Source organism: Meles meles, chromosome 7 (genome assembly GCF_922984935.1).
Source record: "Meles meles chromosome 7, mMelMel3.1 paternal haplotype, whole genome shotgun sequence".
NCBI classification, from domain to species: domain Eukaryota; kingdom Metazoa; phylum Chordata; class Mammalia; order Carnivora; family Mustelidae; genus Meles; species Meles meles.
The window spans coordinates 10,644,291-10,668,808 of record NC_060072.1 but is presented as its reverse complement, the minus strand read 5'-3'; the positions used below and the strand labels follow the sequence as shown (position 1 = coordinate 10,668,808).

Here is a 24,518-nt window from a genome sequence, read left to right as displayed (position 1 = left end):
TCTTCCTCTGAGCACCCGGCCTCATGCCACGCATTGGCCACAGAATCCTCAGCTTGGAGGACACAGACAAGTCAAGGCACAGCCACGCCCTTCTCTGAGGAGCCCAGACCTTTACCGGAAATACCCTGCCTGGGAGGGTTCTGAAGGGATCTCCTGAACTGGGGAGGGAGAGGGGGCGTGTTACACAGGGCTTTAGCCAGAGAGGCTCGTGACACTTATTTGGGATATATTTGCCCCAAGAGGTGGAAGGATTAGAGGGGTAGGGGGCAAGGGACAGGTGGACCCAGGAGGAGGCTGAGCAGGGCTCCGAGCTCAAGGCCATGCTGCTGGGTCACAAGGGTCGGGACGGTTTCAACTACAGTTGCGATCACAGCAAGTGAGCTGCGGTGTTCATCTTTGAACAGGTTGCTGGGAAGCTTAGGCTGGAATTTTGCTTATTTTTTCCTCCATTCATGTAATTGTCTCCGGGGCAGCCCTAGTGTATGCAATGGGCCAAAAGCTCTGTGACCAGGTGTACAGGATGTACAGATGTACAGGTCTAGCAACCATCAGCTGCATTTTTAAACTTCCCTGTGCCTCAGTTTCCTAATCTGCCAAATGGGGAAACATAACCGCTGCCTGGCTGGGTCTTTTCGGGTGATAAGTATAATGCTGGGTAAGTAGCTGGCCCAGTGTCTAAATTCATTTCTTGATCTTTTTTGAAGTCATCTAGGATGCTACTAGTTAAGAGAGACGCAATAGGGCTACTCACCCAAGGAAGGACCGTAAATTGCTCGGTGACTGTGGAGCTGGAAGGTGGGGAGAGAGCAGGTATACCAGAGGACTGGGGAGAGGATGAAACTAATAGAGTCCAAACAAATAACCCAGCCAAGAAGAAAATATAATTTTTAAAAATGAAAAGAAAAGAAAAGTGTGCCTGGGTGGCTCAGTCGGTTAAGCGGCTGCCTTCAGCTGGGGTCATGATCCCAAGGTCCTGGGATCAAGGCCATAGCCGGCTCCCTGCTTGGTGAGAAGTCTGCATCTCCCTCTCCCACTCCCCCTGCTTGTGTTCCCTCTCTCCCTATGTCTTTCTCTATATCAAATAAATAAATAAAATCTTTAAAAAAAAAAAAAAGTGGGCAGAAGACATGAACAGACATTTCTCCAAAGAAGACACACAAATGGCCAACAGACACATGAAAAAATGTTCAACATCACTAAGCGTCAGGGAAACATCAATCAAAACCACAATGAGATCCCACCTCACCTGGGTCAGAATGGCTGAAATTAACAATAGACGTTTGCAAAATAATAGATGTTGACAAGGATGAGGATGCGGATGCGGAGAAAGGGGAAGCCTCCTGCACTGCTGGTGGGAATGCAAGCTAGTGCAGCTGCTCTGGAAAACAGCATGGAGGTTCCTCAAAAAGTTAAGAATAGAGCTACCCTACGACCCAGCAATCGTACTACTGGGTATTTACCCAAAGGATACAAACACGGTGATCTGAAGGGGCACGTGCACCCCAATGTTTATAGCAACAATGTCCACAACAGCCAAAATATGGAAAGAGCCTGGATGTCCATCAACAGATGAACGGATAAGGAACATGTGGTATATGTATTATGTGATGGACTATGACTCAGCCATTAGAAAAAAAATGAAATCTTGCCATTTGCAACAACGCGGATGGAACTGGAGGGCGTTATTCTAAGCGAAAGAAGTCAGAGAAAGAAAAACACCCTATGATTTCGCTCTTATGTAGAATTTGAGAAACAAAACAGATGAACGTAAGGGAAAGGAAGGAAAAATAAAATAAGACGAAAACAAGGAGACAAACCATAAGAGACTCTTAACTAGGGGAAACCAACTGAGGGTTGCTGGAGGGGAGGGGGAGGAGGGATGTGGTAATGGGTGAGGGCATTAAGGAGGGCACATGATGTCATGAGCACTGGGTGCTCTGTGCTGATGAATCACTAAACGCTATCTTGAAACTAATAATACACTATATATTAATTAAAATTAAATTAAATTAAAAATAATAAAAAAAAAGAAATTGGAGTCCTGAGAGGCTGGAAAGCCTGGCCACTTCTCTCTCCTTCCCTCTTATCTCTCCTAAGTCTGCCCCAGCGGTTTCCTGCTTCCCACTCGGCATCTGACAGATGTTCCGGGGCCCTGGCTGCCTGGTCCCCAGCTGGTGCTCCACCCCTCCCTGCAATCTGACCCAGGCAGGACTGTCTCGGCTTCACCCTTTCTGCCCCTCCCTGCTGCTCCCTCTTTGCCTCATCTCCCAAGGCACAAACTCCATTCCACCCTGGACGTGTCACACTGTAGCTTCTGGCCCATCAGTCAGCCTGGTGTAAGGCAGCCCCTCATTCTGCTCACCACCAGCTCAAGTCTCCCGTCACACCTGGTAAGGACAGCTCCCTGGGCGCACCTGCTCATAGGACCCCTCTCGGCTTTCCAGCCTCCGACACCTCAGCTTCAGTTTTCCCTGCCTGGAAGATCAGTCTGGGAAGATAAGACCTTCCGTTGTGGAAGGAACCTGAGGGATGATCTGGTCTAGATAGGTCACCAAGTGCCAGCTATGATCAATTGGGACCTGCCTGCAGAATCTCAAGCTGTCCTCAAACTTTGCAGGAAGGACAGCCATGATCAATTAGCAATGTCTGCCATGAGTGGGTGAAATTGATTAGTGATGTCTGCTATGGGTGCAGCTTTGTGAATGCCTAATATTGCCATCCATAATCTGGTCCAACTATTCAGAGTCAAAGGCAAAGAAGAAAAAATGTTTTATATATATATATATATATATATATATATATATATGCACACACATGTGTATTTATATGCATATAAATATGTATTTATACATATGTATATGTATTTATACATATTTATATGCATGTAAATATATTTATATACACACATATATAATTTGTATAATATATATTTATATATTATTTACATATACTAAAAATTCTATACATTCTATTTGATTTATATTTATTATGTATTCTGTTTATAGTATGTTGATTTATATTCTATTAAATATATATATCAATTATATTTTTATGATATTTTATTTTTATTTTCCCATGAGACCATATCAGATGGTGCCCAGACACAGAGTAAGATAAACCTGACTCCTATTAGTGAAAAAGTTATCCCTCTTACAACCTTTTTGCTTTCTCACCATTTGTGGCTGGCTGGCAATTCTTCAACAGTTTCCCAACACTTGTTAACCTTCCCTTTAACCTAAGAGAGCAGACTTCAGCAGGTGAAGAATTGAGGCATTTTATTTTATTGTATTTACTTTCTACAGTCACCTTTTATTTATAGTGAATATCAGCTTTTCCATTTACAGAAGCAATACAAAGATTTTTCTTTTTAAATAAAAGTGAACAAAAAAGTGAAGGATTTGAAGAAAAATAATGAGGTAAATAATAACAGAGATGGCACACACAGGGCATTGAACATCTATACCGCACAAATGCCCAGGCCTTAAGAACTAGAACTGTCCGAAGAACACTTCCAAATGGAACTGACTCACAGCGGGGTTTCATGGTTTGCCCTGGGACACAGAGCGAGGGTCTGCTCACGGAGCTTGGGTTTGATGCTCAGGCCAGGACTGAGGACCCTCGTGGCCCAGAACACGTGGCATCGTATGGCAGGAGTGACCAGGTGCTCAAGCTCTTCCGTGGTAAGGATCCAAGACTCAGACAACCTCAGGGAAAGGGAGTTTATTTCGGACTTAAGGAAAATGAGAATCTTGAGGGAACCGTTGGTAGCCTCCGCCCCCCGTCAGTGGGAGTCTCTGTAGCAGAACCCAGTGCCCTCTGCTAACCGGGCTGAACTCCTCCGCCCCAGGCTTCTCCAAGAGCCTTCTGCACAGGTACCTGCTCCCAGGGACCTACCTTCTTAAGACCTTGAGTTCAAATGCTCAAAACTGAGAGAAATCTGATTGGCCAGTTCAGGCCAGGCCTCCCTGACTGGGCGGAGCTTCCATTCTAAGCTAGCTCATAGGCTGCTTGTTGGCCTATGGGTGGGCTTGTGTCAGGCACCCAATCAGCTAGGAGCAGGGCCTATAAGTGCTTGCTCAGTGCGCTCGCATTTCAGGGACCTGGGACGGAGTTCTTTGCTTGCCGGGGTTGCTACTGTGAGAGGAAGGTTGTGGCAGGCATCACAGGTGTGATCTGTGCCAGCGACAGAAGGAAGAGAAGTGGAGAGGTGATGGGGAGAACCGAGGAGGAAGGGGTCAGCTGTGTGAGTTTGTGTTTGTGCTGCGGGGAGGACTGCGGTGAAAGGGGACGAGCTCTTGCTGGAATGGGCATGCTGGAGCCTAGTGAGCATGCGGCTTCGCCCCTTTGAGTCTTGACCTCAGAAGAGGACGGTGCCCCCTGTGTGAAGGCAGCCGGGCACAGGGAGTCCAAGCAAGGTGGTCCCAGACAGTTCACAACTGGGAATAGGATAGGGGTGCCAAGGGAGTTGCCCTTCTGGACGCAGCATGCCAGCCCCCTGAGTTGTGGAAGAGAGCTCTCCAAGAGAGGTCTAGATTCCCTGTGACAGCCTCAGAACCTGCCACTAGGAGAGGTTTACTTTCCGCAGATGCCTTACGAATCCATGAAACCACAATGGAAAGATCCAGCCAGTGTCTGCTTTCCGGGGGATTTGCATCACAAATTGGGCCACAGTGCCAAGGACGCAGTAGCTAAGCATTCTGAGGTCACAAGAGACCCTAAAGGCGAAGTGACGGGGCCACTTTGTCTAGCCATCCCATGACACTGAAGCTTGAAGTCCGGGCACGTTAATGGATGCAGAGTTTCTCTCCAAAGGAAGCAGAAAGGACCCTTGAGGCATAAGGGGATTGGTCATCTAGATGAGGGAGGAGAGAGCACTGCAGGTACAGGGAACAGCATGTGCAAATGTGTGGGGTGTGAGGGAGCTGCTGGTGGCTCAGTAGGACCACTGGGAGGGTTCTGGAAGGGAATGTCACAATATGACACCGGGGGGAGCAAGAGCCAGGCCAAGAAGTGGTACAGAGGGCAGCAGGGAGCCATGGTGGGCTTTAAACAAGGGGCAGCAGAGCCATATGGTTTGTGGTTCGGAGAGAGTGCTCTGGTGCCCTGTGGAGGATGGGCAGGAGAGGGCGGGACTGGGGCAGGAAGCCCAGTGAGGGGGACACGTTGAAGATCCCTGGAGAACCCTGAGAACTCTCCCTGAAGAGTCCTTGGAGGGCTCAAGAGGAGGGATGCTTTAGAGGCAAAAGCCATGGGACTCCATGACAGCTGAGGGGAGTCACAGTGTCTCCACCCACTGCAATTCCTGGCTTGGGCCACAGGACCAGGGAGCAGCAGCTGCCATTTGGAAGTGAATGCCTGAGTGGGCAAGGCTGGGTGGCGGCCCTCAGGGCAGGGATGTCCAGGGGACAGCTAGGCACTGGGTGACTCGGCAGTGGACAAGCCTTGAGGACAGAGTCCTCCCCCGGGCCTGGCACAGAGTGGGCAGCAGGCTGCCTTGTCTGTCTATACCAAGTGAGATGGGTCCTGATCCTGCAGCTCTTGGAGGGACACATAAGCATCGGTGTTCAGGGTCAGGCAGGAGGCAGGGGTTCCGACCTGGCCTCGCCCGGGGGGTCTAGCCCAGGGGAAGCTGATCCCCTCCCTGGGGCCAGGGGCCGGGACCTCCTCTCTTGCTTCTCCCAGGGCATGCTCCAGGGGTGGCTGGCTATCCCCCGGGTCAGACACTCCTGGGTTGGGAGGCACCAGGGTTTGGGGGGCCCAGTCTCGGGGAGCTCCCTCCTGCAGAGAGGGGGGCAGCTTCTCTTCACAGGCTCCAGTGCCCCCGGGCATGGTGTTGGGGGGACCGGGGCCACCCAGGAGCCCAGGAGAGAAGAGAAGCAGGTCATCCCCAGGGGGGAAGGTGCAATAGGCATCGTCTTCTGCTGGCAGGGGTGGCAGGGGTGGGAGGAGAGACCTCTCAGGTGCCCCAGCCCCGCCCTCCTCGGACTCTTCTGTGCAGGGGTCATAGGTGAAGTACACCTGGCAGGCCTCGATCTCCAGAGCATCAGGGAGGTGGAAGAAGAAGTAACCTTGGTTGGTGAAGCAGCTGGTCAGCGAGTGGCCGCTGGTCTCGGCCGAGGGTGAGGGTGCCTTCTGCTGCAGCAGGAGCAGCTGTGTGGCCTTGGTGTCCCGGTCCAGCACCTCCAGCGGGGAGATCTCGGGTGCCTGGGTATTGGGACTGAAGGATGACGAGGGGAAGGGCGAGGAGAGCCACTTCTGCCAGGAGAGAGAACGGATGGAAGGTGAGTGGGATGCCTCCTCCTCCAGAATCGCAGCAACAACTCCTCACTATGGTCTACTCAGGGCTTCCACCTCCAGGAAGGCCTCCCTGACTACACCCCCCCACCCCCCCCACCCCCCCCCCCCCACACCGGCTTGCAGAATGCTCTGGGTCAGCCTGGGGAGGGTGATTCCTGTAGGTGCCCAGGGGATGTGTTGTTTCGATGAGGGGCTGTTTATGGTCCTGTGAGCCTGGCACCACACGAGGCACCAGGCAAAGGGGAAAAGCGTCAGTGCACCAGGTAGGGGCGAGCCCAAGTGTGTGAGTCCACAAACCAGGGCCAAAGCTGAAAGGGCCCCGAATGGAGCCCATCTTGTCCACCTTACAGATGCCCAGAGAGTGGCCGTCCCCTAGCCCTGAACACACAGCCGGCTCTCTGACAAAATCTCTGGTGGGCACGGATGGTCCTGACATTCTCTGCCCCCCCCCCCAGTGATGTGCAGCCCCTCCTGGCACACCGTCCCTCCACAGAGAGAAGAAAGTACCCACCAGAGCCCTTCCCAGTAGCTCCAGAGTCCGGAGAGCCCTGGCCCTCACTGACTGTGTGATCCTGGGCAGGTCACTGCCCCTCTCTGAGCCTCAATCCCACAACACTTAGCCCCCTCTTTCCTAACTTCTTACTGTGGGCCAGCAGGAGAATGTCAAAATAAGAAACTGAAGGCGAACTCCCTGGCCCAGGGTAAGAGGCAGACCACCTCTTACAGAAGCAAAAGGGACAGTAGGCCCTCGGGGGTATAATGGGGACCCAACAGCCCTCTGTCCTGGGAGTCCTCAGCAGCTGGACTGGCGTCCCCTGAGCACACGGACCAGGCCCAATGGGCTCCTCCTACATGCCTGCACCCCGTAGGCTGGGAGGAGAGGGAGAGGGCAGGTTCCGGGACGGAGTTTGGGGGGAGGGTCCAGTCCTGGAAGAGGCAAGGGAGGAGGGGAAGGGCTGTGCGACGAGAAGGAGAGGCCGGGACTGTGACCAGCCCTGCCTGGTGTGCCAGGGCCTTGCCAGCCCCTCTCAGAGGGTCAGCTACTTCCTGCGCCTGGGCTTCCGTCCTCAGTGCCCTGAAGTCGGGGGGACAGGGAAGGGAGGCGGGTGCAAAGAGAAATGCATCCCCCTTCACACACACACACACACACACACTCACACACTGGCACACATATCCCGGGTCCCCTGGACAGAGCAGTGGGCCTTGTGGCCTGGTAGCTAGAGGTCCTGGGGTAGTGAGACAGGAGCAGACCTCCCACCCAGATGCAGAGGAGAGGGTAGGGTCCCCTTGGCCCGCCCCAACCCTCACCACATTGTGCATCCCACGGCTTCCTTGGGAATCTACCTTCCACACCCCAGGTCTGGGGCAAGCATCTAGACCTGGGGATGACCACATGGGAAGACAGAGCGGTTGGTACCTCTCTAGGATAGAGCCCACTCCCAGCTCCAAAGGTCCTAGTCCCATAGAATCAGAAAGTTTTCACCTGGGAAGAAGACTAAGGATGCATCCAGTCCAGCCTCCAACCAGGAGTCCCTTCTGCTATATTTCTGACAGTCAGCCAAGACTTACTAGAATGCCTCTGTTGACAGGGAGCTCACTACCTTTGGGGCTTTAGGAAGAATTTTAAGGAGACCCATTCCCCCACATCGAGAGAACTGTAGGCAAGCTATCCCCAAGTCTTGGGAGTTTTCCAAACAATTCCAGAATGGGCCCTAATCAGCCATAATAGGGAACTCCAAAGCCAACTCTTGACATCTCTGGCCCAGTATGGCTTTCCAGCCCTTCCACATTCCTGCTGATCTCCCTCCAGCCCGACCTCATCCTTCGTCAAATCTACAGAGCCTGGGGGGGAGGGGGGGAGAGAAGCAGCCCACCACAGCCCCTTTCCGCCACAACACTTCCTTCCTGAAGCAAGCGTGGGCTCCGGGAGGGGAGGTGACTGAGGTTTAAATGGGGTTCAGTGTTACTACTATCTACGCCAGCACCTTCCCAGTGACTCTGCTTCGGCTGATGAGAAGCAGCTCAAAGACTTGTTACCGTCAGGGACAAGGTGTTGGAGGCTGCCCAGCGCTTTCTGCAGGGGGCAAGGAACTGCTGCCCATGAAGAGAGTTGGCACAAATTGTGGGGGGAGGTTCGGAGAAGGGGCAGGTCCTGCTCAGTCAACAGACCGGTGACTGAAATTCTAACTAGGGCCCCTTGAGCACTTACTACATGCCAGCCAGTGATCTTGGGCCCATCCACATAAGTAACACATAAGTAAGTTTCCCTCCCTGTTGTACAAGTGGGAAAGCTGAGCACAAGAGACATTCCATAACGTGCCCGAGGTCACACAGCCAGGAAGGGCTGGAGCCGGGATTAGAACCAGACTGTCTGGCTCAGACAGGAGGTGCCATTCAGCCTGAGAATGCTGGTGCCTGAGCTGGGGAAAGGGACCCACACCCAACCCAGAGGCTGCTCACTTCAGTATTTGTCTCCTTTCGCAAAGTGCAAACCCACCACCTCCCCACCCACTCACACTTCCGCCAGCCCGAGCCAGATGCCTGCTTCTCTCCACCAGCTCCAGACTCCTACCTGGAAATCTCCTCCATGCTCTGACTTCAGCTGGGAAAAGAACTCTGACGGGTCTGGGATGTGGCACTTCAGAACCTTCTTCAGCCTGAACAGGGGAGGAGGAGAGAGGGAATGAGGATGAGAAGGGAAAGGGGCCATGGTGTCCCGCTGGCACCCCACTGCCCTGAAGGGAGGGTACAGAGCTATTCGGCATACATCTGTTGGATCAATACGAAGTGAATGTCCAGTAAGGGAGGGTGGGGGCCTGGGGACACAAGAATGGCAAACAGAGAAGGTCTCTTTCTGACATTCTAATGGGGAGACAGACATGAACCAAGTGTGCAACATGACCATTCATTCTGTGGACACAAAGCAGAGGTCCGTGCAAAATAAGGATGTGGGTGTGGGGGACCACAGGAGCCCGAGTGGTCAGGGACCGCACAGAGCCAAATGTTTGGAGTAGAGTGAACAAGGAGGCAGGAGGTAGGAAAGAGACCAGATTGTGTGTCTCCATGTCCAGACTGTCATGGATGGTCGTTCAGGTTGTGCACTGCCCAAGGGCACCCGGATTTAGGGGCATAGTGAGTGAGTGCTGAATTCCAGCCCATGCTCTGCTTGCCACACTGAGTGCCCCAGTATCTGTATGCATCAGCCTCAAAAATGTGGTCATAGCCTCAAGGACCCAGAAAGCTTGGCTGTCCCCCAGTTAGATGTTCAGGCTCAGGTCAGCCCTCTCCTCCACCCCTTCTGGTCTCCAACCACACCTGCCTCCCTGAACTCTCAGTTGCTGTAATGCTGCTTTGCATTACACATGTAGGGCCTTTGCACACCCTCTTCCCTCTGTTTGCCTACGCACTTCCCATCCCCTCCCCATGTCTGGTTAGCTCCTCCTTCAGATTTCAAGGGAATCATCACTCCTTAGGCATGTTTCTGCTGGCCATCCCCCAGCCAAGGTTCCTATCCCTGTGGCCTGCTTCCAATCCATCGAGTACCTTCCTTTACCCTTTTATCATGGTGTGTCATTGTACCTGTGTATGATTTATAAACATCTGCCTTCTCCCACGTGACCATGAGCTCTATGAAGATGGGACCGCATGTACGCAGCCTGCTCTTATATTCCCAGCACTCGGTACCAGGTCTGGCACTGAGCTGGGGCTCGATAAAGGGACCTAGAGAGATCCCCGAGGAACATGCACATAGAGACAACAGGCATTTGCACACGCGCATACACATACGTGTGCACACGCATACTGAGAGTCATGCTCTGGGCGGGGCCTCCATGGGGCTCTCCCTCCCCGGCTCCCCTCCAGGAGGGTTCCATCTTTGGGGGTGGGTGCCAGGGAAAAGCCAGGTGTCAGGCAGGGAGGACTGTGGGGAGGGCAGAGGGAGCACGAGTGTGTCTGAGCAGGGGTCTGAGCTGAGGGCCTGAGCAGTCAGGGGGTGTGTGTCAGATAAGAGCACGAAAGAGCGGGAAGGGAGGGCTCTTACCACGGTGCGATGTACTGGGAGTTGACCAACAGGCAGACCAAGATGAGGAAGCCGAAGGCACTGCTGACGCCCACAATGACCTGGCCAAACCAAGGAAAGGGCGGAGTCCGATTCCCTGAGGCCACCCAGGGGCGGGAGGAGAAGCGGGGAGAGGGGTTAGACAAGCGCCTCAGCTCGCCCTGAACCCTCTAGCATCCCCCCCACCCCCGCAGCCACCCTGGTGCCTGGGGATAAGCTGACCTCTGACCCAAGGCCTTGGCAGGTCCCGGCTGGCCCAGGAGACCTGCTGTGGGCCCAGCTGACAAGGAGCATCACGTGCCTCCTCACAGCAGATCTGCTGGGTAGCACAGTACCCACTTTATAGATGCGGAAACTGAGGCTTCCAGATGCAAGCAGCCCACCCGACCACACTGCTCACCCTGCAGGGTCACAACGAGTGGGCTAACGATAACAGGTGAGCCCGACTCCGGCTGAGCCCTGTGCCCCAGTCCCAGGCCTCCCCCACCTGCTGCCCTCCAGGCCACACCCCAGCCATCCCCTCCTATCTGAGCTCCGTCCCACTCCTTCTGTCCCCTGGTACCTGCAGGCCTCGTCCTGAAGGCCAGGGGCTGACTCCAGGGACTCCAAGCCTTGTGTCTGCCTAGGTGGGCCCTGACCCGCACTTCAAGTTCATACATGGTGCCTGGAGTAAGTGTCTCAAGGCAAATCCATTGCTGGTTCTGCCTGAGGATCAGCACGGAGGCCTCCTGGGGCAGAGACAGGCGGGGGGCTGTCAGAGTGGAGGGGGCCCTACAGCCCACCTCACCTCCCATGGCAGGGGCTGGCTGGGAGACTGAGTGGGTGACTCCTGCATTCCTCCCTGCCAGCTTCTCTCCTGCCACTTCCCGCCCCACCCCCCGCATCCCTGACTACTCAGCCCCAAACCCCAAGGGCATCCTGAACCCCTCCCTCTCACTCACCATCCATGCACAGAGCTGCACAGATGGGTGGCTTCCCAGGGCCTCTGAAATCTCAGAGGATAGTCACCTGCCTCTTGGCTATGTAAACTCTCGCCCTGGCATCTGCCACCAGCTGGAACCCCTGGGCTGTCTGGGGGCACATACGGGGCGGGGAGGCCAGAGCATGCAGGACAGGGGAGCAGCAGGGGCTGCCTGGGGACTACCGTGGCTTTGCTGACATGAAGACTGGACAGGGTGACCAGGACTGGAGGGAGAAGTCAGGGCAGGTGGGGACCAGGCCATGCACTCACCTCCCAGCTGTGGCCTGGGGACCTTGTCCGGGCCTCAAACTCCAGGTAACTTTCAATGTAATGGGAGGACTGTGGGACTTTCCAGGTTATGTTGCATTTGTGGGTCCCGACGTGGGTGACTTGGAGCAAGTTCGGGGCCATCAGGCGAACTGGAGGTAAGAGAGAGGAAGAGAGAGTGACCTTGGGGGATGCTGGGTCACCATGCCATGCTAAGAGGATAAAGTTCAGACACGCCCCCACCTCTACCTTTGCACCTCCTCCTTCTCCCTTCTGGGTACCCTCCCCACCCCCAGAGGTCCTCACCTGCTTGGAGAAGCCTTCTTCTACCCCCTAACCTGTTTTATTTTCCTGCCCAGCACTTAGCCCCACCTCACACATCAAATATTTATTTGGGGATCTTTGTTCATTTTCCATCTCCCCCAGCAGACCGTGTGCTCACGGAGGGCAGGGACTGTGTTCTCCGACGTATTCTTGGCGCCTGGAGCATTACCTGATTAAGGCACCCAATAATCTGCTATATGAAAACAGATGAAAGCCTCTGTTCTCTGCCTCCAGAACGGATCTGAGAGCTTTACAGGAATCGTCTCGTGTCATTTAATTGAATCTCAGGAACCTTATAGGATTATAAGATTTAATAATTCTGAAGTTAAACTGACCTAAGTTTTTCTAAGTCTGGGACTCTTGAACTACACGAGTAACACTAAGTGAATGTCTGTTGAGCGTGTGTTAAGCAGTTTCTGTGTCTGCCTCACAGACTTCTTACGGCACCCCGGGGTCCAGTCGATAACTGATTCTCCCCATTCTCGATGGGCAAACCGAGGCTCTGACGTGTGAAATGATATTCTGGGCAGACCCCGTTCAGTTGAGGCAAGGCTGCATTGAGAACCCTGTCCAGATCTCGCCCCTTCTCCCTTAGATGGTCTGGGGATGAGGCTGGGCATGTAGTCATTCAAAAACCTTCCCAGAGCACTGCCCGGATAAGGCTTGGTGCTGGGTACTTGGAGTAGAGACTTAGGGAAGACAGACGTTCTGCCCTCAGGGAGCTCACAGCTCAGTGAGGGAGACAGTCCCCAAATCAAGCAGTGAGGACCATGAAAAAATATAAACACCCTAAAAGAGGAGGTACGAAGGGCTGGGAGAGTCTGGGAAGGCTTCCTGCTGGAGGTGACTCTTCACTGAGCCTTGAATGGTGAGGGGGAACATTTCTGATGGGAAGAGCCTTCTGGGCTGTGGCACCCACAAATGCAAGGGCTCAGAGGCATGGATGGGCAAGCTGAATTCAGAGAGCTGGCCTTTGGTTTTGACAGGAATACAGGCCAGGGGAGGAGAAGCACTCGATTGGGAAGCCCGCGCCAGATGCTGAATATTGGGGGAAGGAGCCAGAACTACATCCCGAGGGCAGTGGGCAGTGAGAGGTCACACGTGGGTATGGAAAGAGACTGGATCAGGGAGGGTCCCAGAGGGAAAGACAGGACGGGGGGTTCCCAGCCCGTCCCAGTCCCCCTACCCTTCCCAATTCCTCACTCACGATTCTCAAAGGGCTTGAAGTCCTGGGTCATCAGTGTCCTCCACCTCCCCCCTTCATGGCATATCACGCTCATTTTGACAATGTCAGCCGCAGTCAGACTCTGAGCCTGCAAGAGAAGGACATGGTAGGGATGGGACATGGGTGGTGGGGATGATAGGAGAGAGGGAAGACCAAGACCACAACAAAAGTTGGGCTTCTCCATGAGCCCCTCTGGCTAAGGCTGGGGTCGGCAGGCTTTTTCCGTGAGGGTGCAGAAAGTAAATATTTCTAGCTTTGCAGGTCAAACGGTCTCAGTCAGCAACTACTCAATTCTGTTGCTGGCCTGTAAAAACCAACCAGAGACACCCTGTAGGAGAATGGCATGGCCGCGTGCCAATAAAACTTTATTTACAAAAACAGACAGCAAGTAGAGTTTGATCCGTGATCTAAAGTGAAGTGGGCTGCCTTGAAAGGGAGGGAGCTCCCCATCCCAAGAGGCATGCAAAGAGGATGAGCCCCCAAGAGAAGGCAGGTCTGGAACTGTACCTGTGTAACAGTTTGGAGTGTGAAAGCCTACCTCTCCCCACTCCCACACCCTGGCTTTTGGGGAAGGAAATGGGCACGCGGCAAGCCTCTCCCGCGAGCAGGCACTATTTGGGTGCCTTAGGCATTTCTCTGGCTGATTGTCAGAGCAAACCATCCTCATAATGCAGGTGAGAGGCCTGAAGTCACGCACTGGTCAGCAGGGGAGTCTGGATTCAAAGCCAGGCCTCTGTAACCACTGTCCCCACAGAGACGCAGCCCTAGGCTGTGACACCTGACCAAGGGCTGTGGAATGAGCGGCTTATGGCAGCGTCCTCCCCGTGCAGAAGAGCGCCTTGTGGGAGGAAAGTCTGATGCATGTCCCCTCCAGATCTGTGCTCTGGGTTCTGAGGTGGTATTTTCAGGTCCAGGACCCAGGGCACAGTCCCTCTGATCCACCTTCCACAGGGCCCACCATGAGCGAAACTTGAACCTGATCATATGAGTCCCCAAACAATTCCTCCCTCTCCAGCCCAAGGATGCTGCCCCTTGCTGCGTCTGGCTGTTGTAGGGGCCTGATGTTTCCAGATAATGATAGTAGTATCGTCATTATTACTATGAACATAGTCCTTATAAAAATGCCAGGAATATATCGTGTTGGGTTCATCCTCTGTCCACGCACTGTTCTGCGTGCTGGACACACGTTCTCTCATTTAACTCAACACCCGTGAGACAAGCCCTATGTCTCTTCTCATCCTGCAGCTGAAAAGGCTGAAGCTCAGAGAGGCTAGGGCCTTGCCTGAGGTCACACAGCGAGGAAACAGTGGGGCCGGGATCCGAAGGCAGACCCTCCGCAGAGCTCACAGGGACAGGCATGGCCATCTGACTCCAGACATGTGAGCCTATGTCCACATTCTGCTGCCTCTTAAGAATGGGTATGACCTGATGACGGCTGGAAAATGTGGTCTGGGCAACCCTAGTGCCCGCTGCTGCCAAGGACGGCGTGACCAACAGTAATTTGATGCCCTTGCATGGACGTGGCCACATGCCCATCTAGACGGTTCAATCCCAGCTCTGCCCCTCACTGGCAGGGCCTCTCTGAGCCTCAGTTTCCTCTCTGGTAAGAAAGGGACAGCACTGGAACCCACCCACAAAGTCCCCAGGATCCACGGACTGCATAGTCAAGTGCATGCTCTGCTCTGGGCAGGGTGTATTTAGTGCTTTAACCCACAGAACAGCTCTACGAGGCAGGTGCCATCATTCTTGCCACTTCGAGAAGGGAAGCCTAGGACGCAGCAGTTGCCTGATGTCACCCAGCGGGTGTTACAGTGGAGCCGGGACCAGGCACCCAGACCTTCAGCTCCAGGATCCACACTTTTAAGCCCATGCTGCCTCGCACTTGCCAAGACCCTGGGAAGACTCAGAGGGAGTGTTGTTACGGGTGGGCACCCCTCCCCTCACTTGATAAAGAGTACAGAAGTGTCGCAGGACCCACAAAGCATGGGGAGAACAGTGGAGCAGAGGCATAATGACCGAGCCTCTCGGACCACAGATCTCTCAACCCTCAGTCAGCCCTGAGTTCTGGCCTTTGGATGCTGCCCTGCTTCCTTCTGCCTCTCTTGCCCCGGGGCAGCCTGCTGTGCCGCCGGCTGTAGCCAAAGCCACTGGGCTCTCTGGGCCCCACTCTGCCCCTGGAAGCTCCCTGCCCCGCACCTGCCCTCCCCTGGGCTCTCTTCTCGGCTCTCAGTACTCACATCTGGGGATCCAAGAATCAGGTGACAGACCCAGAATGCCGGGCTCAGCGGGAGCAGCTCGCAGGATCTGTTCCAAGACCTTTCAAGGCAAAAGAACCTCCTTAGGACAAAAGAAGGGACCCCCAGAGCCGGCCCTCGGGATGGCCCCACCCCTGCAGCAAGGCCAGTCTGTGCGGCCTCTATGCTCCGTAGAGACCCTCATGTCCCCACCTGCTCCACTTCCCATCACGAGCACCTCTTCCTGTCCTCCCCAGCCTAGCCTCACAGTAGCCACAGTGATCTTCTAGAAGCAAACAGTGCAGGACATGTCGGCCTCCCTGCCTAAAGCCCTCCAGAGTCTTCCCTCAGGGCTGGAAGGAGCCCTTGCAGCCCTGTGGAATCACCACCCACCCAAGACCACGGCCAAACCCAAAGCCACCTTTGCTGTTGCCCTCAAGATGCCCGGATCACAGCAGCCCCTTCCCTGACTCCCTCCCAGCCCCTAGGATCCCAACCATGCCCAGGCCCCTGTTCCCACAGCTGCCCTAGATGTCTCTCAGAAAGCTTAGGGAGCCCCCTTTCTTCCCCCACCCCTTGCTTCTGAAGTCGACTTTAGCCTTGACCCATCAGTCTCACAGCCCAGTGTCCCCAAACTACCCTGTCTAGCTCATCTCCGGCCCCTCCCCTGCAGCCTGGACCCCCACTCCTCACTCCCGTCCTGGTTCCAGGAGTCTAAATATCCAGCCCCAAGAGTCTGTGGATCCTATCAGTCCAGATTCTCAAAGTGCAACATCTTGGAGTCTTCCGGGAAGGAATCCCAAGAGTCTAAGATTATAGGACCCCCCCCCCACACACACGCTGCACACCAATCTCGAGATGCTGCCGTCTTGCTGGTCAACCCCACACTCACCGTCTATCCGGCTGAGCATGGATCTTGCAGGACGAGGCCTGTGGGTCCCCATCCCAGCTCCAGGCACAGGAGATGTTGGCTTTTGAGTTGTAGAAGCATGTGAGCTTGGGGGTGTCTGCTGACAAGATGAAGCATGAGTGTCTGGCCGCAGAAGGGCCAAGGGAGAAGGTGGACGCCTGATCTCTGGTCCTGTTGCCCTTGCCTCCCTCCTGCCCCCGCTGAAGGGCCTCTGCCCAGAAGCAGGGGTCCTGAAAGGGGTTCTACAAGGGTTGGCCACATTCCCAAGAGAAAGCACAGCTATCCAGATGCCAGGGTCCTCACCATCTGCCGCCGTGAATCCCTGAGGGATGGCCAGGGCCAGGAGGAAGACAAGGAGGGACAGATAGCAGGACAGAGCCGGCTCTGCCATCACATCCACGGGTGGGAGCTGGGGAAGAGAGCCCTGGGGAAAGGAGAGAGGGAGAAAGCACAAGTGAACACCTGCTCCAGGTCCCTGGTCGCTGCAAGAGGCGGGCCGAGCCCTGCCCATCTCAGGATGGCCCATTCTGCTCTCTACCAAGCCAATATTAGCCAGCCTCAGGGCCTTTGCACCTGCTGGTTCCTCGGCCCCACACATGCTCCCTTCCTTTGGGGATTCGGGGAGCCATACATTGTCAGGGCTCAGAGGGCTCTCTGAGAGAGCCCACACCCTTGTTCAAAGGCTGGGGAAACTGAGGCTCAGAAAAAGGAAAGATTCGCTCAGGTCCGCACAGGGAGACCAGCACAGAGCTGGGATTACAGCTCACCTCTTCCCTTCCCTGCTGCCCCCTTAATCACACCTAAAACCATCATCAGGAGGCTCCTAGAAGCCAGGCTATGTTCCGCTCTTTAAATGAAGCAGCAAAAACCCTACTGGAGATCCTCTCATTATCTGCATTTTCGGAGGGGAAACTGAGGCACGGGGACGTAAAATAAACTGCCCAAGATCACAGAGCTGATCAGATGCAGGGGTGGAATCCAAGTCAAGGCGGACCCAGAGCCCAGACAGGGGCTCCTATAGCTTCTCTGCCTCTGTCTCCCCCCACCACTGAGACGGGTGACATGCTCGATACTCACGGACTATGTCACAGCAGTACTCAGGGGTGTACTGAGCACTCCCACTGTGCTCAGCAATTCATGTACACTAGATCGTCTTCTCTCCCCAGAGGCTTGGGGCTGGGTGCTTGCATTACCCCCTTACACAGATGAAGAAACTGAGGCTCCGAGTCCTTCACCCGCCAAGGTCATGTGTGCAGAAGAAGCAGAGCTGGGACCTCACCCCCGGCCTGCTCGCCCACAGGGCCTGCTCCCTCCAGCCCTGCCCAGACCCTGTCCCAGGCACTGGTCCCAGAGGTAAGGCCACCAGCCCTCCGCCCCTGGAGTCGAGGAGTCAGGGCCCAGCAAGGGCACAGGCCAACTGTCATGTGTCTGGCTTGAGTTCAAAAAGGAGTCCCCGGCCCACCATCCTCACAGGAAGGGGAACTCCCCAGTGGGGATAGGGGATGGGGGCTGGTTGCCTTTTTCCTTGGGAACCCCCCCACAGCACAGGGCACAGCGTTGAGATCCTCAAGGGGTCCAGTAAGCCCCCCTGTGCCCCCCTACTCACTCAGTCACGGCCTGGGAGCATGGGCACTATCCGCCCCCTGGAGGGTGCCGCCCCTGGCCAGCACCAGCCGGCAAGGCAAGCCCATGCCCAGGATAGGACCTGGTATAGAGCTTCAGGATGACAGGAGGAGAGTCGGGGCAAAGGCATACAAGATCACAGGAAGGTCAAGGCCAAACCACAGTGAGCCAGCCGGAGCAGAAACACGGTCTACAACGAGTTCCCCACCACTCATAGCAGACAGGGCGCAGTGATGTAGATCACGATTGCAAAGGGCACAGAGAGGGGAGTGTGGGCTGTTCCTCAGCCGGTCGGGGCGGGGAGGGCTCCAGGACGGCGCTGAGGCTGCACCCTCCGGCCAGGCAGGGAACCGAGGCTCAGGGAGGTTAAGGAACCGGCTCAAGGCCACAGGCACAGGCTCAGCCTCAGGGGATGCAAGCAGGACCTCTGAGTCCTGAGCCCCATGAGCCCTGGGTTCTCATGCACACCCACACTCCCTGCCCTTCATGGGGCACAGCCACACTCACTGACGCATGAGGTCCCCACTGCACCCTGGAAGGTGCTTGTCGTCACCCCCACCAACCCCACGACAGATGCCAAGACTGAACTCAGTGCTGCCCCGGGCAGCCGGACTGCAAGCCAGTCACCTGATTTCAAGTGAGGAGATGATAATGCTGATGACAACGGTGATGCCGGTGACAGGGTGAGGACGGGAATGGTGACCGGGCTGGTGACTAATACTCGACTCTCATTCTGTGCCCAGGTCCTTAGCACTCAGCAGATATCACCGCGCTGAGTCCCTGCAGCAACCCTGGGAGTAGGTACCGTTATGACTCCTTTTCTCAGATGAGGAGGCTGAGGCCAGTAAACCTCTCGCCCAGGCCAGAGCGGGGCCGAGACGGGGGTTGAACTGGGTCAGTACTGCCTGATTTCCCGCCACCGCTGGGGCTGACACTGTGGGCCGTAGGGCGCTGGGGGCAGGAGGCGCGCGGGGGGAGGGCAGGGGGCGGCGGGGGGAAGACCAGAGGCAGGAGCTCCACAGCCAGACCACCAGTTGTGATGGGCACCATCTCGCCTCATCCTCCTGGCCACCGCCCCCCAACACACAAGGTGGTGGGCGGAGGGGCGGGGAACTGGCCTCTTGCTGTTTAACTCCAGAAGCATCTCCCCAGCTGGGCTCGGAATCCCAGCTGTAGGGCTAGGAGTGGGGGGACCCTCAGAAATGCCTCTGCCCCCAAGCCACCCCCTGCTGAGGTCTCCAAACACAGTTCAGGACAGGAGGCCTTGTCCCCCAGGAGAAAGGCCAGCCTCAGAGATGGAATCCTATCCACTCTCGTGGTGCCTGGAGACACTACAGACCTGTCTGTTCACACGGCCAAGGGAGGGACAATCCGGACTCAAACCCGCCGTCTGTGGCCCCCCGCCCCTGCTGCCGCCCAGGGCTCCCAGAGAGGAGGCAGCCCCACTTCATGGCCAGGTCTCAGAGGGGCCCCCTCCCTCCTCTTCCACCCCACAGCCTCTTAAGGAGCACTTTACACGGGGGGCGCCTCCCCAACATGGGTCCCATTCCACAGCCGCCCGGAGGGAGCTCGCAGGTCCCCCGACCCACATCCCAGTGCGCTCCATCTGGGGTTCAGCTGGCCTCCCCCCTCCCAGTCCTCCTGCCTCTTTCCTCGCCCCTTCTGGGTTAGGAAGCCCGTCATCCCAGGGCAGCCCCCAGCTTCCCCAGGGATGGGCTGGGAAGGAGGGGTAGCCCAGAACTAGGGACCAGCTTTTTCTTCAAAGCCAAAACCCTGATCAGGACCTGCCTCATCCTGGAGGGATTTCGAGATCAGGTTGGGGGCCAGGAGGGTTGGGAGATGGAAGTTCCAGCGGAACCTCCTGGGGCATCTAGGAGATGAAAGCTGGAAGCTGTCCCATGACTTTCACTTCCAGCCCCAAGCTGCTGGCAGGGCCGGGAGGGAGACCCCAGGTCACTGGGAACCAGGCAGCGGCAGGGTGAGGGCAAAGTCACCTGGCTGAGACATGGGGCCGCAGTGCGCTCTCTCGGGATCTCTCCGCTGCTGGGTCCGCAGCCATCTCCCCTCGGAGCCCGGCTCCGGCTCCGACTCCCTCCAACTCCGGCAGCCCAGGTAGCAGCTGGCTGAGGAGGCCGGCAAAGACTCAAACCCCAGGGCCAGCCCACTTCCTGTGCAGAGGCTGGAGGGGGCAAGGCCTGGGGTGGGGATGGGGAGAGATCAGGCTGGTGAGAAACTCTGAAACTCCTGAAGCACCTAGGGGCCCGATAAAGATCTCCCTCCTCCGCTGGGGGGGGAGGTGGGGCCGCGTGGGTGTCTTGGCAGCTGACACACTCACACATGCTCGCGCGCGCGCTCACACACGCACACGTGCACACGCCTGGTCCCTCTCATATGGGTGCGTTGTGGCACATAGGAGCCCGAGGGGTACAGCCCCTTCTTTCCCCCCCTCCACAACCCCAGCCCATCTCATACGGTGCCACTTCAAGCCTCTGGCACCTTCATCCAGTCTCACACACACAGACACACACACACAGACACACACACACACACACACACACACACACACGCAGCCACTAACAAGTCCTTTGAGGTGTCCCCGGTGCTATTCACACCTATCCCACCCCCTCTCAGAGACCTCCCTTTTCACCCAGCCTTCCAGGGAGCCCGCTACTTAATTTAGCATTCAGAGAAGACCCTGTTCCAGGGCTTTGCAAACACTTTGCTGGCATCTTACTAAACATTCTAGAACCTTCCTTTTCCTTTCAGGTCATGGCTCCTAAGCCTTTCTCCCCACCCACCCCACGCTCAGGACTTTTTTTTAAATGATGAGAAACTGGGGGCCCCTTTTTAGAAAGGTGCACACCTGGTCAGGCGCAGCATCCCGGGCCCAGGGGCCCGTGAAGTGCCATCCAGCATCCGGAAGCAGGAGCTCTGTGTTCTCTCTTTCTCCTGATTTTAATGACCCTGCTCCAGGGGCGCTTTCTGAGAAGCAGTTCCATGGAACCTGCCACCTGCATGGAAGGAAGAGCAGCATTGACAGCCCAAGAAGAGGGTCAGTGGAAGAAGGCACGATGGTTCCGACCATCCACTGCACAGAGAGGGCTCCCCAACCCCTCCTCTCTCCCAGAGCAAGGCTTTCGTAGCAGGAATAGCTCATCAGCACAACCACCACAAAGACGAAAAGAATAGCCAAGATGTATTAAGCCTAGAATATTTCTGGAAGCTTCTCAAGAAACCGGGAGCATTGGCTCTCCCAGGAAGGAAAACCGGGTCAGGAAGGGGGAGGTAGAAAGGATGTTTGTTACTGTAGCCCCGTGTGTACCCCCCCGAACATATTTCCTGCCCCCAAATCAATGCATTCAGTTGAAACTTTTAAAAAACACATAAAGACAGGACGCCTGGGTGACTTAGTTGCTAAGCATCTGCCTTCGGCTCAGATCATGATCCCAGGGTCCTGGATGGAGTCCCGCATCGGGTTCCCTGCTCAGCAGGGAGCCTGCTTCTCCCTCTGCCTGGTGTTCTCCCTGCTTGTGCTTGCTCTCTTGCCCTCTCTCTCTGACAAATAAATAAATGAAATCTTAAAAATACACACACACACACACACACACATAAAGAAAAAATACATCCCCAGGCGAAGCCAGAAGTCACGGACCCAGCTTGCCAGCCGCTTTGCCCATGGAGATGACATGAGCCTGCCCTCCGACCCCAACCAGTTCCCCTCCTCCAACCTCCTTTCCTTAGTCCCTTCTTTTGTTCATTCAACAATCATTTACTGAGCATCCAAGATGTCCCGAAGGCAGGGGAGAGGAGACTGAGCAGAGTGCCAGCCGCTGGTGGGGGGATGCAGCAACGGGTCGCCTCCCCCTGCTGGGGCGGCTTGAAACAGGAAGCTGCTCCCACCCAGGCCCAGAGGATCGAGCTTGTGCTCAGGGGCTCAGGCCAGGCCCCCTGAGGTGGAGAGGCAGGGGTGGCTCTGGGGGGCCAGGAAAGCTTCAACCCGCATGGTCTGGAGCCTCCACCGAAAATCCAATGGCTATAGGAGGACAAGGGAGGGGACCCATGGTGGTGGAGAGAGAAGGTGGGCATGTGTCCCTCTCGCCCATTGTCCCCATCCTCCTGGGTGTCTGAGGACTCCATAGGTCATCCTCTCTCATAGTCCACTGAAGCCGGGGGACTGCGGGGCCAGTGGGATGGAAGTGATTTTGTCCGACCTCTGGGCCTAAAGCCCTCACCTTGTTCCTCCTCTGTATGGGTCTGTCTCCTTCCCCCCTCCTCTCTCTTTCCCCTGCCCTCTCCCCCTCCTCTCTCTTCCCCTCTCCTCCTCCCACCCTCTCCTCTCTCTCTGGCTCCCCCCTCCCTCTTGCCCCTCTTTTTCTCCTGTCTCTGCATCTCCCCTCTCCCTCTCTCCTCCCTTTCCCTCTCTCCCCTCCCCGCGGCTCCCCTTCCCCCACAAGAATCCCCTAGAAGATGTGAACCCCTAGCGGGTATCTGAAGGCCCCACCCTCGACTCCTCCGCAGACAAACCACACTGAACTATAACAGGAGCGAGAAGGACAGGGCCCGGGAGGGGCCCGGGAGGGGCCCAGGAGGTTGGGAGGCTGGGTTTCAGTGGGCAGTGGGCTTTACCCCGACTGACACACAGAGGTTCGGTGGGGGCCGAGCTCGGTGTTAAAGCCAGATGAGAGCTGAGCCGGCGGCCGGGCTTGCACGCACACACACACACACACACACACACACACACAGCGTGCACAGAGCAGGCGGGAAGCAGGTTGCTCCGTTCAGCCCCCATGCCTGTCCCAGCGACCATCACCTGCCCCTGAGCTGGGTCCCCAGGAGCCCCCTTCCTGGTCCCCTGTTTCCACTCCTGACTGCTCCCCCCAAGTCTGCTCTCCACTCAGCAGCCAGAACCATCTTTCCCAAAGCCAAATCAGGTTATTTCTCTGCAGCACCCCCCTTTTAAGCCTTCCGGTAGTTCCCAGCACATTCAGAATCAAATCCTGACCCTTGGTCTTGGCCACAAAGCCCCCCGCAGGAGAAGCCCAGCTGCTGTCTCTGAACTTCTCCTCCGGGCCAGGCATTGGTCACTTCCCACGGCTCCTCCTGCTCTCTCTTCCCATTCTCAGGCAAGGAAACTGAGGCTCGGGGGTCATCTGGCAGAACATGGCAGAGCCAGGATTCGAACCGGGGTGTAGAGGATATCAGAGTGAGGTATCCTGAAGAGGAATCCAGAAGCTTCTCTAATGGCAGAGGCCTGACAGAGCCCACTGAGTCCTGCCTAGACCTTCATCTCAGGACTTCTGGGGGTCAGACCTAGCCTCTTCCTCCAGTGGGCCTCCTCCCCTCCCATCCCCCACGGGCCTCCTCCCCTCCCACCCACAGGGCCAGGGGCCTGAAACTCTGGTCCCTGTGACTGCCAGTGCTCAGCACACCCCCACTGTCGCTGCCGCTGGCCTCCCAAGCTCCAGGTCTGATATCCATGTTCTCCCGTGTTTACCAGCCTTTCCTTCTTCAGCACCTTGCACAGCTCACGTCCCATGCAAACTGTACCTTTCACATAGGAAGTCATTCCTGGGATGCCTGGGTGGCTCAGTGGGTAACCGTCTGCCTTCAGCTCAGGACATGATCCCAGGGTCCTGGGATTTAGCCCTGCGTTGGGCTCCTTGCTCAGTGGGAGTCTGTTTCTCCCTCTGCCTCTGCTTCTCCCCACTCCTTATGCTCCTTCTCTCTTTGTCTCAAATACATAGATAAAATCTGGAAAGAGAAAGCGAGAAAGCAAGAAAGCAAGCAAGAAAGAAAGGGAGAAAGAGAGAGAGGGAGGGAGGGAAGGGGGAAGGAAGGAAAGGAGGGAGGGAGGGAGGAAAGAAGGAAAGAAAGAAAGCCCACCTCCCCGCTTCCTCGCCAGGACTACTCCAGGGGAACTAGCTGTCCCACTTTGCCTGGGCCGGAAGGGGTTTTGGGACATGGGACGTTTGTTGCCAAGGCTGGGAGAAAGTTGGTCACTCCATTCCCAACCTAGTCGTCCCCCACGAACTCAGCTCCCCAGTCAAAAGCCAGTCCTGCTCTGCTTTCCCACGCAGCCAGGGCGGATTCTACGCACACAGTGGTCACTACGACTCGTGTCACGGCGGGAACCGGGAACTATGTGGGATTTATCCCAGCAGTTCCGGAGTCTAGAAATCACCTGACACACAGAATGAGTCAAGCTGCAGGCATGGAAGGAAAAGGAAACCTCAGTGTTTTCAAATCTAATACAAGGACGATTCCAGAAGATACAAATTAAAAAGAACACAGGGGGTGATGTATTTGACGTTTCAAAAGGTTTGCCATCGGCGTGGTTTTAAAGCGTGGGTCACTCCGCTGGTGGGTGCTCCAAGGGGCACAGTCTCTCTGGGGGGCGATTTGTCAACCACCATCAACAGCTCTGGCCCATGACCTAGCTGTGGCTTGTCTCAAGCCCATTCTGTAGAGAGAGGCATGTGCATGTAGGACACGTGTGCACCAAGCCTGGAAGTAGCCAGAACGTGCACCAGCAGAGGACAGCTGGTGAGTAAATTAAGGACCACCCGTACAGCAGAAGGTGATGCAGCCGAAGACAAACGGAAGCGGCCAGCTCTCTGTCC

General features: G+C 55.8%; 1 protein-coding gene across 3 annotated transcripts; it reads right to left on the bottom strand.

The window, feature by feature from the left end:
• Window positions 1-3,258: 3,258 nt before the first annotated feature.
• Window positions 3,259-20,086, bottom strand: IL2RB (interleukin 2 receptor subunit beta). Of its 3 annotated transcripts, XM_046013584.1 has the most exons (11): window positions 19,893-20,086; window positions 18,526-18,689; window positions 16,579-16,699; window positions 16,258-16,375; window positions 15,369-15,447; window positions 13,114-13,219; window positions 11,586-11,734; window positions 10,917-11,082; window positions 10,337-10,451; window positions 8,870-8,954; window positions 3,259-6,255 (listed from the first exon to the last, which is right to left on the bottom strand). In XM_046013584.1, the coding sequence occupies exons 3-11, from the start codon at window positions 16,664-16,666 to the stop codon at window positions 5,503-5,505; spliced, it is 1,659 nt and encodes a 552-aa protein (XP_045869540.1). In that variant the 5' UTR covers window positions 16,667-16,699; window positions 18,526-18,689; window positions 19,893-20,086; the 3' UTR covers window positions 3,259-5,502. The 3 variants fall into 3 exon arrangements, with proteins under 3 accessions (XP_045869540.1, XP_045869539.1, XP_045869541.1); XM_046013583.1 differs by lacking the exon at window positions 18,526-18,689 and having other exon boundaries at window positions 19,893-20,085; XM_046013585.1 differs by lacking the exon at window positions 18,526-18,689 and having other exon boundaries at window positions 16,258-16,372; window positions 19,893-20,083.
• Between the last annotated feature and the right edge of the window lie 4,432 nt (window positions 20,087-24,518).